The sequence below is a fragment of the Aquarana catesbeiana genome, linkage group LG02 (assembly GCF_042186555.1).
Source record: "Aquarana catesbeiana isolate 2022-GZ linkage group LG02, ASM4218655v1, whole genome shotgun sequence".
In the NCBI taxonomy this organism is placed as follows: domain Eukaryota; kingdom Metazoa; phylum Chordata; class Amphibia; order Anura; family Ranidae; genus Aquarana; species Aquarana catesbeiana.
In genome coordinates, this window is record NC_133325.1 from 277,108,368 (window position 1) to 277,125,099 (window position 16,732).

At 38.9% G+C, this 16,732-nt stretch overlaps 1 protein-coding gene across 1 annotated transcript in view; it reads right to left on the bottom strand.

Moving 5' to 3' along the window:
• Positions 1-16,372, bottom strand: part of LOC141129879 (ileal sodium/bile acid cotransporter-like) — a 33,701-nt gene extending 17,329 nt beyond the window's left edge. Inside the window, exons 1-4 of the mRNA XM_073617922.1 lie at positions 15,957-16,372; positions 13,155-13,273; positions 8,557-8,645; positions 4,100-4,275 (exon numbers count right to left, since the gene is read on the bottom strand). Coding sequence (XP_073474023.1) covers positions 4,100-4,275; positions 8,557-8,645; positions 13,155-13,273; positions 15,957-16,366 — 794 coding nt within the window. The 5' untranslated portion in view covers positions 16,367-16,372. The remainder of the gene's footprint in view (positions 1-4,099; positions 4,276-8,556; positions 8,646-13,154; positions 13,274-15,956) is intronic.
• Positions 16,373-16,732: the final 360 nt, after the last annotated feature.

Consider the following 16,732-nt stretch of genomic DNA (forward strand, 5'->3'; position numbering starts at 1 on the left):
TGTTCAAAAGACTCATTATGTCTCAAAGAATATACGTTGGGGTGTTTGCTTTCCATTTTGTGGGTAATTCCATTGTCCTGGTGCTCCAGGGCCTTCAAAGGTGTGATAGGTCATCAGGAAATTATATGTGTAATTTATGCTCCTACAACGCCTGATGGTGCTCCCTGCATGTTGGGCCTCTGTATGTGGCCACGCTGTGTAAAAGTCTCACACATGTGGTATGTGGTATCACCATACTCAAGATGAGTAGCAGAATGTATTTTGGGGTGTTATTTTTGCTATGTACATGCTATGTGTTAGAAAAATCGTATAAATTGACAACTTTGTGTAAGAAAAAATACGTTTTCATTTTCTTTCCACATGAGGACCCTTTCCAAAAACTTGTGGAAAAAAATGACATGTTCAAAAGACTCATAAAGCCTCATAGATTATACGTTGGGGTGTTTGCTGTCCAAAATTGGGTCATTTTGTGGGTAATTCCACTGTCCTGGTGCTCCAGAACCTTCAAAAGTGTGATAGATAGGAATTAAATTAGATGTGTAATTTATGCACCTTGAACGCCTGATGGTTCTCTCTGCATGTTGGGCCTCTGTATGTGGCCAGGCTGTGTAAAAGTCTCACACATGTGGTATCGCCGTACTCAGGAGGAGTAGCAGAATATTAACTTATTATGACAACTTTGTGTAAAAAAAAAAAAAAAATTTCTTAATTTTCTCAAGAATTGTGGGAAAAAATTACAACTTCAAAAACTCATCATGCCTCTTACTAAATACATTGGACTGCCTACTTTCCAAAAAGGGGTCATTTGGGAGGTATTTGTACTGTCCTGACATTTCAGGGCCTCAAGAAATGAGATAGGCCATCAGTATACCAGGTGTGATCAGGTGTGATCAATTTTTATTGATTTGCACCATAGCTTGTATAATTTTCACACAGACCAAATAATATACACTAATTTGGGTTATTTTTTACCAAAAATCTGTAGCAGTATAAATTGTGGCCCAAATTTCTGAACAAAAATTACTTATTTGCAAAATGTTATAATAGAAACTAAAAAAAAGTGTTTTTTTTTTTTCAAAATTTTCGCTCTTTTTTTACTTATATTGCAAAAAATAAAAAACACAGTGGCGATAAATACCACCAAAAGAAAGCTCTATTTGTGTGAAAAAAAATGATAAAAATGTTATTTGGGTATAGGGTTATTGGGTATATTGCATGACTGAGTAATTGTCATTCAAAGTATGAGAGCGATGAAAGCTGGAAATTGGTCTGGGCAGGAAGAGGGTATAAGTGCCCTGTATTTAAGTGGTTAAAAGGTATAAAATATATATATCTTTTTTTTAAATTTTGCTGTGAAATATCCTTTAAAGTGTTGTTAGATTTGTTGTTAGAGTGTTGTTAGAGTTTACATACTCTTATGCCCCATACACACGGTCAGAAATTCCATCTGAAAAAACTTGGATGGATTCCGCGGTGACTTACATCACTACGACGAGCCGAGAAAATGAAGTTCAATGCTTTCAAGCATGCGCCGAATTGTTTCCGAGCATGCGTGAGTTTTTGCACGTCCGAATTGCATACAGACGAACGCATTTTTGGATAGGAACTTTTTCCAACCGAAAAATAGAGAACCTCAATCTTTTGCTGGCTGGAATTCTGCCAGCAAAAGTCTGATGGAGTATACACACGGTTGGAATTTCTGACCAAAAGCTCACATCCGACTTTTGCTGGCGGAATTTCTGATCCTGTGTACGGGGCATTAGGTCTAGCAAGTGACCCCTAACACAACTAAGACAATTAATCTTTAATGGTTGAACACCGCTAAGGATTAGAGAAAATATAGAATATAATAAAATAGAAAATCTGGTTATTTGGTAGTTTGGACTTTGCAAGACAATTTTTTTCTTTGCTTGTCACGATGTTAAACAACTTTTGTGCAGAATGACAGTGGGCCCTCAACAGAAAGCTAGCACTCGAAATGAAAATACCACAATTAAAGTTGTTGTGGCTTATGAGGTAAAAGTCTGCATCTCTAGTGAGCTGAAAATAGGAAGCAGACATCTTAGACATAATCAGTCCTCTTAGTATCAATTTTTAGAGACCTAATACACTACAGCTGTGGCCAAAAGTTTTGAGAATGACACAAATATAAATTTTCACAAAACCTGCTGCCTCAGTGCTTATGATGGCAATTTGCATATACTCCGGAATGTTATGAAGAGTTATTGCAATTAATTGCAAAGTCCCTCTTTGCCATGCAAATCCCATAAAAAACATTTCCACTGCATTTGTGAAGAAGGCTTCAGGGTGCCCATGAAAGTCCAGCAAGCTACAGGACCATCTCCTACAGCTGATTCAGCTGCAGAATCAGGGCACCACCAGTGCAGAGCTTGTTTAGGAATGGCAGCAGGCAGGTGTGAGTCCATGTGCACGCACATTGAGGTGATGACTTTTGGAGGATGGCCTGGTGTCAAGAAGGGCAGCAAGGCTGTCACTTCTCTCCAGGATAAACATCAGAGACACACTGATATTCTGCAAAAGGTACAGGGATTAGACTACTGAGGACTTGGGTAAAGTAATTTTCTCTGATGAACCCCCTTTCCAATTGTTTGGGGCAACTGGGGAAAACCTTGTCCTGAGAAGAAAAGGTGAGCACTACCATCAGTCCTGTGCCATGCCAACAGTAAAGAATCCTGAGACCATTCATGTGTGGGGTTGCTTCTCAGCCAAGGCAGTGGGCTCACTTACAATTTTGTCTAAGAACACAGCCATGAATAAAGAATGGTACAAAAACATCTTCTGAGAGCAACTTTTTCCAACAATCCAAGAACAGTTTGGTGAGGAACAATGCTTTTTCCAGCATGATGGAGCACCTTGCCATAAGGCAACAGTGATAACTAAGTTGCTTGGGGAAAAAAACATCGAAATTTTGGGTCCATGGCCAGGAAAATCCACAGACCTCAATCCCATTGAGAACTTGTTGTCAATCCTCAAGAGGAGGGTGAACAAAAAAACCCCACAAATTCTGACAAACTCCAAGCATTGATTATGCAAGAGTGGGCTGCCATCAGTCAGGATGTGGCCCAGAAGTTGATTTACAGCATGCAAGGGGCGAATTACAGAGGCCGTGAAAAAGAAGGGTCAACACTGCAAATATTGACTCTTTGCATAAACTTAATGTAGCTGTCAGTAAAAGTTTTTGGTACTTATAAAATGCTTGTAATTATAATTTAGTATATCATAGTAACATCTAACAAAAAGATCTAAAAACACTGAGGCAGCAGACTTTGTGAAATTATTATTTGTGTCATTCTCAAAACTTTTGGCCACAGCTGTATAGCTATATGATGTGGTCATCATAGACTATATTAGTAAATAATTAGGTAAAGGTTTGTTTAAGTGTATCACTTTAAATGTTGACTTTCCACTCTGCAAGGCAGTCAGGCAAATCTGTTTTACCCACTTCTTGAGCTCTATACATCTAAATATTTAAAAATATCTATAAACATGTATGATCTAATCAGGTGAACATCCAGCTGTTTGGTCCAAGTGAGCTGATATGCTTATATATGGCCGGTATTTCTTAAAGCGGTATATAAAGCCCGCTTTGTTATTTTTACCTACAGGTAAGCCTGTAATAAGGCTTACCTGTAGGTAAAATAAATATCTCCCAAACGTGCACCGTTCAGGAGATATTCACCCTGCATGCAGCCGCTGATGTCACTGGCGCATGCGCTCTGAAGGTCTGGGATACTGTGCCGGACCTTCAGAGCTTCTTGCCAGAACCAAGAGCCCCTGCGCGCATGCACGGGAGTGATGTTATCGTGGCTCCAACCACTCACAGCGCCAGAGCCCACAAACCGGGAAGAAAGGCCTGGAGAAGATACCAACCCTCTCATCGGTGACCGGGCACCGCTGAAAGGGCTTCATTCTAAGGTAAGTATTTCATAATGTGCTAGTATGGATGCATACAAGCACATTATGCCATTGTCTTGCAGGTTATTTTTTTTTATTCTGTAGTGGTTTACTACAGCTGAAATGCAAGAAATGAAGAGCCGTGTTTTATTTTTTAGAACCTTTGTCTGGAAGTGATGCATACCTGCTCCATGTCTGATTAGATATATAAGCCAAAATGAATCCAAACGCATAGCCACAAAACGGAAATATTGTTCCTAAAATCCATAGCTTAGGTGCAATTTCCCATGATCCTTTGTACAGAACTCCACCAATTACGGCGATGATAACAATGAGAAGGCCACCAGTGATCGAACCAATCTACCAGAGAAAAATATAAGAAAGTATATAACATTTATGCAATAAGTCAATGTTTTTTTGCTTTAGGGTTACTTACACAATTTCAAGACTTCAAATATTACCAATGGCATTTCATAAAAGGAAAGTGGTCTTTAAATAGAGTAATAGTACTTTGCAGTACCATCCCAACTCATTGTATGTTTATCTGCTATTGGTGTCTGTTGTGGTTAGTGGGTTTTACTCTGAGAAAGACCTGCTAGTCTTAAAGCTGAACCTAGGACACAACATTTTTAATATCTTTTTGATTTCATATTCTTCACTTATTCGTGCATCACGGTCTTATTCATTTACTTTCCTCTGATAAGCATATAACGGCACTTGTAAGCTCCCCCTGAAAGTACAGTTGCTGCTATTCTTCCTGCCTCCTAGTTGAACCCATGATTTTTTAAAAAAACGTTGAATGGGAAATGTGCAGAAACACAACCGTTGTGCTGGAAACGTCTGCGAGGCCAAACGTATAGTGGCTACTGTACTTTTGGGAGGAGCTTACAAGTGCTTTTATATGCTTATTGGAGGAAAGTGAAAATTATATTGGTGAAAGTGTCCCCATAAGGTGCCACATCCGAATTAACTAAACCAGAAAGAGATCCCCAGGGTGGACTTTTAAGGCACTCACATGATATGTAGAAGAAGTATGTATTTTATAGAACAATATAAACATAGTAAAAACAAATGTTTTTACTGACGCGTTTTGCACTCATGATTGAGTGCTTACTCATAGCTATGAGTAAGCACTCAATCATGAGTGCGAAACACGTCAGCTGAGCCTGTATATTCTGCCAGATTGTCTTGTATTTTTGATGATCCTATTTTTACAATAAAGACATTTTTTCCACTTTATCTGGTGTGCGGCATCCAGATTCACCTATTCAAAGCTTTGTTCTACCTTGCATTTAGCCAGCACCTGGGACTCTTCACCTCTGAAGGATTCACATTAATCACACACCTGGGTTTGGATCTACCTGAGCAGTGAAACACTTTCTTTGTTTCGATTGCATGCAGGATAATTACCCACTTGCCGACCACCTAACTGGGAAAATACGTCATTACATTGACATTAAATACCATGGTTATGGCTGCATCTAGATGCCATAACCTCTGTATTTTCATTTCCTTTAGGCGATTCTCTTTCAAATAAAAGTGATCCCTGCTGTGAATTCACCGTGAGATCACTTTTAGAAATGGCGGGAGAGGTGACCCCCTCCCGCCACTTCCTGGGCTTAGGTTACCAATCACTGAGCCTGGGAACAATCCGGTGCCAGCAATCTCTTCCCATAGAGATAAGCAATGGCAAGATGGCCACTGCTCATCTCTATGCCCTTGGAGGACCATAGAGTTGTCATGATGTCACTTCCGCTTCTCGGGCTATGTAAACATGTTTTTTTCTCCTTAAAGCAAAAAATATTTTTTTAAAAATCTTTTGCTTATAAGGGTAAAGGAGAGATTTGGGGTCTTTTAGACCCCAGATCTCTTCATAAAGAGGACCTGTCATGCTGTATTGTTATTGCAAGAGATGTTTATATTCCTTGCAAAAGCAATAAGAGTGATAAAAAAAAGGGACAGTGTAAAAATTAAAAAAAGTAATAAAATGAATAAAAAATGATAATTTTATTTTGAAAGTAACCCCGTCCCTGCATGCTGGTGGGCAGTAGTGAATGCATACGTAGGTCATGCCCACATTATGTAAACGGTATTTGCACCACACATGTGAGGTATTGCCGCCTACATCTGACCGAGAGCAATAATTCTAGCACTAGACCTCCTCTGTAGCTCTAAACTGGTAACCTGTACAAATGTTTAAAGTGTCGCCTATGGAGATTTTTAGGTAACATAGTTGGGTGCCATTCCACGAGCATGTGTAATTTGAAAGCATGGCATATTCGGTATCTATTTACTTGGTGTAACATCATCTTTCATATTATACAAAAAAATTGGGGTATATATTATGTTTTTTTAATTCATTAACCCCTTGGTGTCGGCTCCCGCCGGCCCTTTAAGGGGTTGGGCATTTTGGGAGGCGGGGCGGGGCTTATGACCATGCGACCGCCAAGATTTGCTGTCATGGCGGTCACATGATTGGAAAACTCCAGATCATAAAAAGCGATTGGGGAGCTTTTAGTGATCCGCCGGCCACTGTCCCGGGAGCGTGCAGGGCCCACATTCTTGGCACAGCTCTATCAGTGCTAATGCATACAAATATGCAGCTCCTCAGCACCAAGGCCTAGCCGCCGAGAGGCCGCATATTTTCATGCAGTCGGCGCCTGGGGGTTAAAGTGTATTTTTTCCCAAAAAATAGCGTTTGAAAAACTGCTGCGCAAAAACCGTGTGACATAAAAAAATTACAATGGCCGCCATTTTATTCTCTAGGGTCTCTGCTAAAGACTTTTTTCATATATATATATATATATATATATATATATATATATATATATATAATGTTTGGGGTTTCTAAGTAATTTTTTAGCAAAAAATACTGTACTGATTTTTACTTGAAAACAACAAATGTCAGAAAAGGGCTGGGTTCTTAAGTGGTTAAAAAATGTTAAAATATCTAGTCACAAGATATTAAAAATATTGTGCCCTAAATTCAGCTTTACCGCCATTGCTAACAACAGATGGACTTTTCAGCACTTTGAGAACATATAGTTGTGCTCTTAAATTTACATACTCTGGCAGAATGTATGATTTCTTAGCCATTTTTCAGAGAATATGAATGATAACACAAAAACTTTTCTTTCACTCATGGTTAGTGTTTGGCTGAAGCCATTTATTATCAATCAACTGTGTTTACTCTTTTTAAATCATAATGACAACAGAAACTTCCCAAATGACCCTGATCAGAAGTTTACATACTCCAGTGATTTTGGCCTGATAACATGCACACAAGTTGACACAAAGGAGTTTGAAGGTAGGGTAACCATCCTCACCTGTGACTAAAATTTCAGCCACAACTTCCAGGCAAATTGTTCGGGGTGCAAAAAAATACAAGGATTCTCTGAAAACATGTGGTGTGCCTGTTTCAAGATGCACAATAAGGAGGCACTTGAAGAAAGATGGGCTGCATGGTCGAGTCGCCAGAAGAAAGCAATTACTACGCAAATGCCACGAAGTATCCCACTTACAATACGCCAAACAACACAGAGACAAGCCTCAAACCTTCTGGCACAAAGTCATTTGGAGTGAAGATACCAAAATTGACCTTTTTGGCCACAACCATAAACATTACATTTGGAGAGGAGTCAACAAGACCTATGATGAAAAGGTACACCATTCCTACTGTGAAACACAGAGGTGGATCTCTGATGTTTTGGGGATGTATGAGCTACAAAGGCACAGGAAATTTGGTCAAAATTGTTGGCAAGATGAATGCAGTATGTTATCAAAAAATACTGGAGGAACATTTGCATTCATCAGCCAGGAAGCTGCGCATGGGACGTACTTGGACATTTCAACATGACAATGATCCAAAAAACAAGGCCAAGTCGATCTGTCATTGGCTACAGCAGAATAAAGTGAAGGTTCTGGAGTGGCCATCTCAGTCTCCTGACCTCAATATCATTGAGCGACTTTGGGGAGATCTCAAACATGCAGTTCATGAAAGACAGCCCAAGAAGTTATAGGAACTGGAGGCTTTTTGCCAAGAGAAATGGGCAGCTTTACCATCTGAGAAGATAAAGAGCCTCATCCACAAATACCACAAAAGACTTCAAGCTGTCACTAATGTTAAAGGGGGCAATACACAGTATTAAGAACTGGGGTATGTAAACTTTTGATCAGGGTCATTTGGGTAGTTTCTGTTGTCATTATGATTTAAAAAGAGTAAACACAGTTGATTGATAATAAATGGCTTCAGCCAAACACTAATCATGAGTGAAAGAAACGTTTTTGTGTTATCATTCATATTCTCTGAAAAATGGCCAAGAAATCATAAAGTCTGCCAGGGTATGTAAACTTATGAGCACACTGTACCTGTTTAAATAGCAGAATACAGGCAAACTAGCTGTGGGATGCAATATGCTTTTAGAGAGCATGAAAATATTCTGGCTTGAGAAGCCAGATGCTAAAGGTTTGGTTCACTTTGACGACATGAAGCATGATCCAAATTCAGCAGTTTGCTAAGTGCTTGAGAGTAACCAATCACTGGGCTTAGTATGTGGATCCAAGAAACATGCTTCAGGTATTTCATTGTTGCACCTGAGGTTACTGTAGGTTTGCACTTTTTAAAAATGTTGCTTTACCAACCTTAAGAATTTTCTTTGCAATTCTTGGCCATTTATAGTTAACAAAAATTCCAAATCCAACGGGGACAACCAGGGCCACCAAGGAAATGCCTAAAATATAATTAATAAAACGAGAGATAAGTTCCAGGAAATTGACAGTGTTCCCTAATACTATATCTTTCAAAAAGTGTGGATTGCATCAAGATAGTGAAATTTCTTCTGTCTCATACAGTAAGACCTAGGCCTTTTTCTGCCTTGAACATGCTATAATATGCAGAAAAGAAAGAGGTAGCTATGCTAAAAAAACTGATTTAATTTCATTATATATTACAGCTTTGTTTGTTGTTAAGTCACCATTTTAGCAAATAGCAGAACTAACATTTTCAAATCAGAACATTGCCCAGTTACTGGTTTAGGTTGTTTTTATTCTTTTAAACCCATGCTTTTTCAGCCTAAAATGTTTCCCTGATTTATTAGACAAAGTAAGTAAAAGCCAGTCAAGACAGTCCATTAAAATACATTCATGAAACGTGTTTTATCTGATCACCCAGTTTAATGATTCACATGCCTACTGTTATACTGCGCTAGCAGATAGGAGACACCTCTATTTCTGTGTTTAGCTTTGCAAATTCCTATGTCAGAAAATAGGTGCAGGAACTCAACCACGACCCCCCAAAACTCCCTCTTCCCTCTACAGACCCTCCAAACCACATTAAATAGGGGGTTTGGTCAAATTTCACTAACAGTGGGAGTGTCTTAAAGGGCATTAAATACCAGGAGTGCATTACATACAGAGTGTAGAGTTGGGAGGGTTGCACACAGAGTGCAGATTTCAGGGGTGCGCTGCATACAGAGTGCAGATTTCAGGGGTGCGCTGCAAACATAGTGCAGAGTTTAGGGGTGTGCTACATACAGAGTGCAGAGTTCAGGGGTGAGCTGCATACAGAGTGCAGAGTTCAGGGGTGTGCTGCATACAGAGAAATACAGGGGATCAAATCTGTTGGGAGCTGTTGGGAGAAGCGACTGTCCCTTGTAAACAGAGAAGCTGAACTTCTGTATTGAAAAGTGATAGTGGTTAACGGGGGGCAGAGGGCCTGAGCCAGAGGTGGTGGAGCTGAGTTCTACCAAGTGCCAGCTGAAAAAAAAGCCTTGCCTATGTCACTGCTCTTGTTTTTTTGATTTGTCATACTTTTTCATTTTGTGATTAGCATACTTTTATAATGATAATATTGATTGAAATAAACTATATATCTTTTTCACTCAGTCTGCATATATGTCCAAATAGTCCCAAGAAGTAACCATTTTTCTAGGGTGAAGTTTTCTCTCTTCCCCCTATTTTTTTTTGCATGTTGTTGGTCTGGTTACATGGCACTACACCTAATGTGTGTATGCGGCCAATCTGTGACTTATCTAAGTCATTACTCTACCTTCAGTCAGCTCATTTGATAAAGAACCAATATCATCATGCTGCATGACACAGGAAAGATATTAAAAGGAAAAGTTACATCATCTTCCTGGTTATGCCAATGTTGGAAGTATGTGAATCATAAGATTGGCTGAACAGAATTACATATCATCTGTCATGTAAAACACCAACTATAATGTTAAGGCAATGCTTTTCAAATAATAAGAATGACTGCTGTTATTATAAAGGCATATAGTACCTTTGAAGCTAATACAAGTCTTAGACCCACCAGCCCTATGCTGTGCATACATTTAGCTTTTTTGTTTTTCAAATTAGACGCCTTTCATAAGCTTTTAAAGTGGGGCTAAACTGTATCTCATCCATCCATCCATTTCTCCATGCTTTATCTTGTTGAAAAATCACTTTGAAAAACACACCCTTGCATTTCTAGCTGTGGCCATCTTGAGTAAGGGCAGATGATTCATGTAGCATTTACTTCCTGGAATTTATCTGCCCTTAGCTCAGGTATGCAGGTAGGGAGGTATCTATCTATCTATCTATCTATCTATCTATCTATCTATCTATCTATCTATCCTTATATACTGTATATATATATATATATTTAGGTAAAGTGAAACTAAGCTTTCTCAATCAACATTAACTATTTTTATTCCTTATACATCTATCTATCTATATATATATATTTATAGATACAGTTATGCTCATAAATTTACATACCCTGGCAGAATTTATGATTTCTTGACCATTTTTCAGAGAATATGAATGATAACACAAAAACTTTTCTTTCACTCATGGTTAGTGTTTGGCTGAAGCCATTGATTATCAACCAACTGTGTTTACTCTTTTTAAATCATAATGGCAACAGAAACTACTCAAATGACCCTGATCAAAAGTTTACATACTCTAGTTCTTTATATTGTGTATTGCCCCCTTTAACATCAATGACAGCTTGACGTCTTTTCTGGTATTTGTGGATGAAGCTCTTTATCTTCTCAGATGGTAAAGCTGCCCATTTCTCTTGGCAAAAAGCCTCCAGTTCCTGTAAATTCTTGGGTTGTCTTGCATGAACTACACGTTTGAGATCTCCCCAAAGTGGCTCAATGATATTGAGGTCAGGAGACTGAGATGGCCACTCCAGAACCTTCACTTTAGCTAAATTTTGGCCTTATCACTCCAAATGACTTTGTGCCAGAAGGTTTGAGGCTTGTCTCTGTGTTGTTTGGCGTATTGTAAGTGGGATACTTTGTGGCATTTGCGTAGTAATGACTTTCTTCTGGCGACTTGACTATTCAGCCCATTTTTTCTTTAAGTGCCTCCTTATTGTGCATCTTGAAACATCCACACTACATGTTTTCAGAGAGTCCTGTATTTCACCTGAAGTTATTTGTGGGTTTTTCTTTGCATCCCAAACAATTTTCCTGGCAGTTGTGGCTGAAATTTTAGTTGGTCTACCTTTGGTTTCAACAGAACCCCTCATTTTCCACTTCATTAGAGTTTGAACACTGCTGATTGGCATTCTCATTTCCTTGGATATCTTTTTATATCCCTTTCCTGTTTTATACAGTTCAACTACCTTTTCCCGCAGATCCTTTGGAAATTCTTTTGCTTTCCCCATGACTCAGAATCCAGAAACGTCAGTGCAGCACTGGATGAAAGATGCAAGGGTCTGTCAGGAGTCCAGAAACGCATTGACCTTTTATACACACACACTAATTACAAGCAAACAGATCACAAGTGAGGATGGTTACCTTTAATAGCTATTCAAACCCCTTTGTGTCAATTTGTGTGCATGTTATCAGGCCAAAATCACCAGGGTATGTAAACTTTTGATCAGGGTCATTTGGGTAGTTTCTGTTGTGATTATGATTGAAAAAGAGTAAACACAGTTGATTGACAATAAATGGTTTCAGCCGAACACTAACCATGAGTGAAAGAAAAGTTTTTGTGTTATCATTCACATTCTCTGAAAAATGGCCAATGAGCACAACTATATATCTATATAGTAAAACCTTGGTTTGAGAGTAACTTGTTTTGAGAGCGTTTTGCAAGACAAGCAAAATTTTTAAATAAATTTTGACTTGATAAACGAGCAATGTCTTGATATACAAGTAGCGTCATGTCACAACTGAGTATAAAACAGAACAGCGGCGCCTCTAAGTGTAGCAATGGTTACATTTAATGAAGGTCCAACATTTAACAACTCACATGGTTGATGATTCAAACAGACACATCTAAGTATGCAGGCATCTGGGGTAAAGCTGTCCAAATAGACCATCCTCCGCACCTCCATCAACGTCGTCCCTTCTACGCTGCGCTCCATGAGCGCTTCAAGCCTCGCTTTCAAATCGCTCTACTACAGGGTAGTCTTCTCGGTCACGATTGCAGATTGACAGCAGTGAGAGCCGGTGGTGCAGAGGATGGTCTATGTGGACAGCTTTACCCCAGATGCCTGCATACTTAGACGTGCCTCTTTTAATCATCAACCATGAAGATAGATCTCTCTCTCTCTCTCTTATATATATAAAATCACCCATCTAACACCCACTATTTTAACATTGTCTTCTTTTGCCAATAACCAACCAGAAAAAAGAAGAAAGAGCAAGTAGGGAGGAAACATTGAAGGTTAAAGCATTTGTTACCCAACATTTCATATTCCTGATATGTGCCTGCTGTACCATGTGCTTGTATGAAAAAGTATCCTATTCTCTTTGTATTGCTTCCTTTGTGTGAAATCCCTGGTGTTTGTCAGTCCCTCTGCTTTCCTATTACAAACTGACCACACTAAGCAGGAGAACACACTGTGGTCAGTTCTGTAGCTGTGCTGGGAACTCAGCCTTCCCTCTTCCAATGATTAGACTTGTCCTGACCCCCCCTCCCCCACAGCCTTTCACTGGAAAGCTCAGTGTGCTGCTGCTTCTCCTCTCCCTGGCTCTTGTGCAACTGAGAACAGAGGGAGTAGAGGGAATGTGATCACTTATAAAAAAGGGAAAAAGGTATTTATGATATTTTTTATATCTATACACAAATGTTTTGCATTTCATTTTTAGTTCAAACTGAATGAGTTGTTTTCCAAAGTGATCAATTACAATCACTTTAAGTGGTAGGGGAAATAAATGTTAATATTTCTATTCTGGTTGGCATTCTAGAAAAATATGAACATATAACAAAGAAATGGTGACTTACAGACCACTTACCAATACTATCATAAGGAATAACAATGGAGCTGGCATCCACAAATATTTTAGTGTAGAGGAAGAGACATAGAGGCATCATGCCTAATGCGAGGAGTGTGGAACAGGTTGTCATGCTTATACTGCAAAACAAATCAATATGCAGTGATACTTTACATACATCTTATTTATTCAGAACAAATGGCATATAGCAGTCACACCACAGAGCAAAAGCAGATGTAGAAAATCTAATGTTGCCCTCCAGTCGGCTATAACAATATATCTGCTAGTTAACGCAGCCAGCTGTAATAGTGTGGAATGAGGATTGGTTAATACGCTCTTTTTGCCTGCCAGTAAATAATTATAAAGGTTTTTAAATATCTTGTTTGTAAATATCATTAACATTTTACATCTTTAAAATTCATCCTTGTATTTTTTTTTTTTTTTCATTGTAGTGATTCATCTACAGTATTGAGGCTACAGAGATTTTAGCTATTTAGATTTTGGTGATTTTGGGGATATTTACTAAAACTGGGGCACTCAGAATCTGGTGCAGCTGTGCATGGTAGCCAATCAGCTTCTAACTTCAGCTTGTTCAATTAAGCTTCGACAATAAAACCTGGAAGCTGATTGGTATATATGTAGAGCTGCACCAGATTTTGCACCATGCAGTTTTAGTAAATAACCCGCATAATATCTATAGCTGGGCAAATAGGGGTGAATGTTTAGAAAAACCACAGCCAATTAAAACTGACCCTGGCATTTAACATTTCAACATACATTATTATATTTCTTATAGCAATCTGTTTGATATGGGTTTTCGTTCAAAGACCTGTTTGTTGTCACTGAATATATTTCAAGGAATGGTTAAAGGGTCTAAACTTTACTGCCTATATTACACAAATATCATCTTGATGTCTCAATGTGAATCATTAAATCTGGAATATTACAATCTTCTACTGCTACTACTGCAAGTAAAATTAGGATCTACAAGCCCTATCCATTTTCTGCTATAGATTTAAATAGAACACATACAATTGTCAAGTTTTTACTGCTGATTGGTTAAAGTGATGGTAATATTTTTTTATAGAATAAAATAATTGCAATATGTTTAAATATACAATCACCGGCCACTTTATTAGGTACACCTTGCTAGTACCGGGTTGGACCCCCTTTGTCTTCAGAACTGCCTTAATTCTTGGTGGCATAGATTCAACAAGGTGTTGGAAACATTACTTTTGAGAATTTAGTCCATATTGACATGATAGCATCACACAGTTGCTGCAGACTTGTCAATGATGTGAATCTCCCATTCTACCACATCTCAAAGGTGCTCTATTGGATTGAGATCTGGTGACTGTGGGGGCTATTGGATTACAGTGAACTCATTGGCATGTTCAAGAAACCAGTTTGAGATTATTTGAGCTTTGTGACATGTTGCATTATCCTGCTGGAAGTAGCCATCAGAAGATGTGTACAATGTAGTCATAAAGGGATGGACATGATCAGCAACAATACTCAGGTAGGTCGTGGTGTTTAAATGATGCTCAATTGGTACTAAGGGGTGTAAAGTGTGCCAAGAAAATATCCCCCACGCCATTACACCACCACCAACAACAAGGCAGGATGGATCCATGCTTTCATGTTGTTTATGTCAAATTCTGACCCTACCATCTGAATGTCACAGCTGAAATCAGATTAATCAGACCAGGCAAAGTTTTTCCAATCTTTTATTGTCCAATTTTGGTGAACCTGTGCGAATTGTAGCCTCGGTTTCCTGTTTTTAGCTGACAGAAGTGGCACCCGGTGTGGTCTTCTGCCGCTATAGCCCATCTGCTTCAAGATTCAATGTGTTGTGTGTTAAGAGATGGTATTCTGCCTACCTTGGTTGTAACGAGTGTTTTTTTGAGTTACTGTTGCCTTGCCTTTTTCATCATCTCGAACCTGTCTGCCCATTCTCCTATCGACCTCTGATATCAACAAGGCATTTTCGTCCACACAACTGCAGCTTACTGGATATTTTCTCTTTTTCGGACCATTCTCTGTAATTCCTAGAGATAGTTGTGTATGATAATCCCAGTAGATCAGCAGTTTTTGAAATACTCAGACCAGCCCGTCTGGCACCAACAAGCATGCTAAGTTCAAAGTCACCTAAATCCCCTTTCCTCCCTATTCTAATGCTTGGTTTGAACTTCAACATGTTGTCTTTACAACGTCTAGATGCCTAAATGCATTGAGTTGCTGCCATGTAATTGGCTGATTAGTAATTTGTGTTACCAAGCAATTAAACAGATGTACCAAATGAAGTGGCCAGTGAGTGTATATAGATTGCACCTTCTATCTATCCTCCTTGGTTTTATACCTAAGATGCAAGCTTTTTTCTGCTTTTCTCAGACTTCTAATTTGAGTACGATTGATCTCCATGCCCCTCTTGTGTGTGTGAACATAGCCACCCTTTCCTGCTAGCCTCAGAGATGGACTACACATGCAGACACATTCAATTCTATGAGAATTGTAGTATGCAAAGCAGAAGTGAGGTACATCAGTGGAGGATGGCAAGCATGCACGGGACAAAAAAGAAGTCTAACAGCAACATTTAAGAGATTTTTTTTAAAGAAAAAGAACCTAAACAAAAACACAAATAAAATAACAGAGTCATGGTATACTTGTTTTTCTTTAGAACAATTGATGTAAGAAAATTAAGTTTAGTATGACTTTAACTTTGACTTCAAGAATCAAGAGACTACACCATCATTATGTAATCCTTACATAATGAAGGTGTAGTCTTGATTCTTGATGTTTCACAGTGCCATCTGTAGCACTTACCTCAAGTCCATGTCTCCATCTAACCAGTATGCGACGATGTTGGAGCCAGTTCCTCCAGGGCAGCAGCCCATAATTATAACTACAACCGCCTGAACTGGATGAATGTCAAAAAGTAGGGAAAGGATAAAGGCTGTCAGTGGCATTATCCCAAACTGACAAAGAAATCCTACGGCTATACCCCAGGGACGCCTTATGTGGCCCCAGAATTTCTTAGCTTCAACTGTGCAGCCCATTGAAAACATGACCAGAGCTAACATGACTGTGATCACAATGCTTAATACTGTGTTTAAAATGGCATTGAAATTACTGGCTGGCAAAACACAGGAGGTTATGTTACAAATGGCTGCATGGTCAGGGCAGTAATAATCATTCTGTAGAATCTGTGATCTTAAGAGCCCAGACTGTTCCATTCTGAATAGCAGTGAAATGCTTTAATTCTAAGAAGCTGCAATGTTAAAATCAATCCATCGAGCACAGTTCTTTGACTAAATGCTTTGGAACTTCTGCTCCTCCTATTTAAAGTGCATTCGATGTAATAAAAAGCTGTAAATACTTAGCCGGTGCATGTCCAGTGCGCCTATCCTGAGCTTTGCTGTGCATAGTGGAGTGCAAGAGTCCCACCATAAAATTCCACAGCTACGTATTTTTTAACTTTTATGACATTTAATTAAGTTTAGTCATTTATTTATTTAGCCTAATCTCATAATTATGTCATTTGTATGGGTCTCTGACCTATCTGGCACAGACCAGAATTCAACTGCTTTTAGGTAAAACGT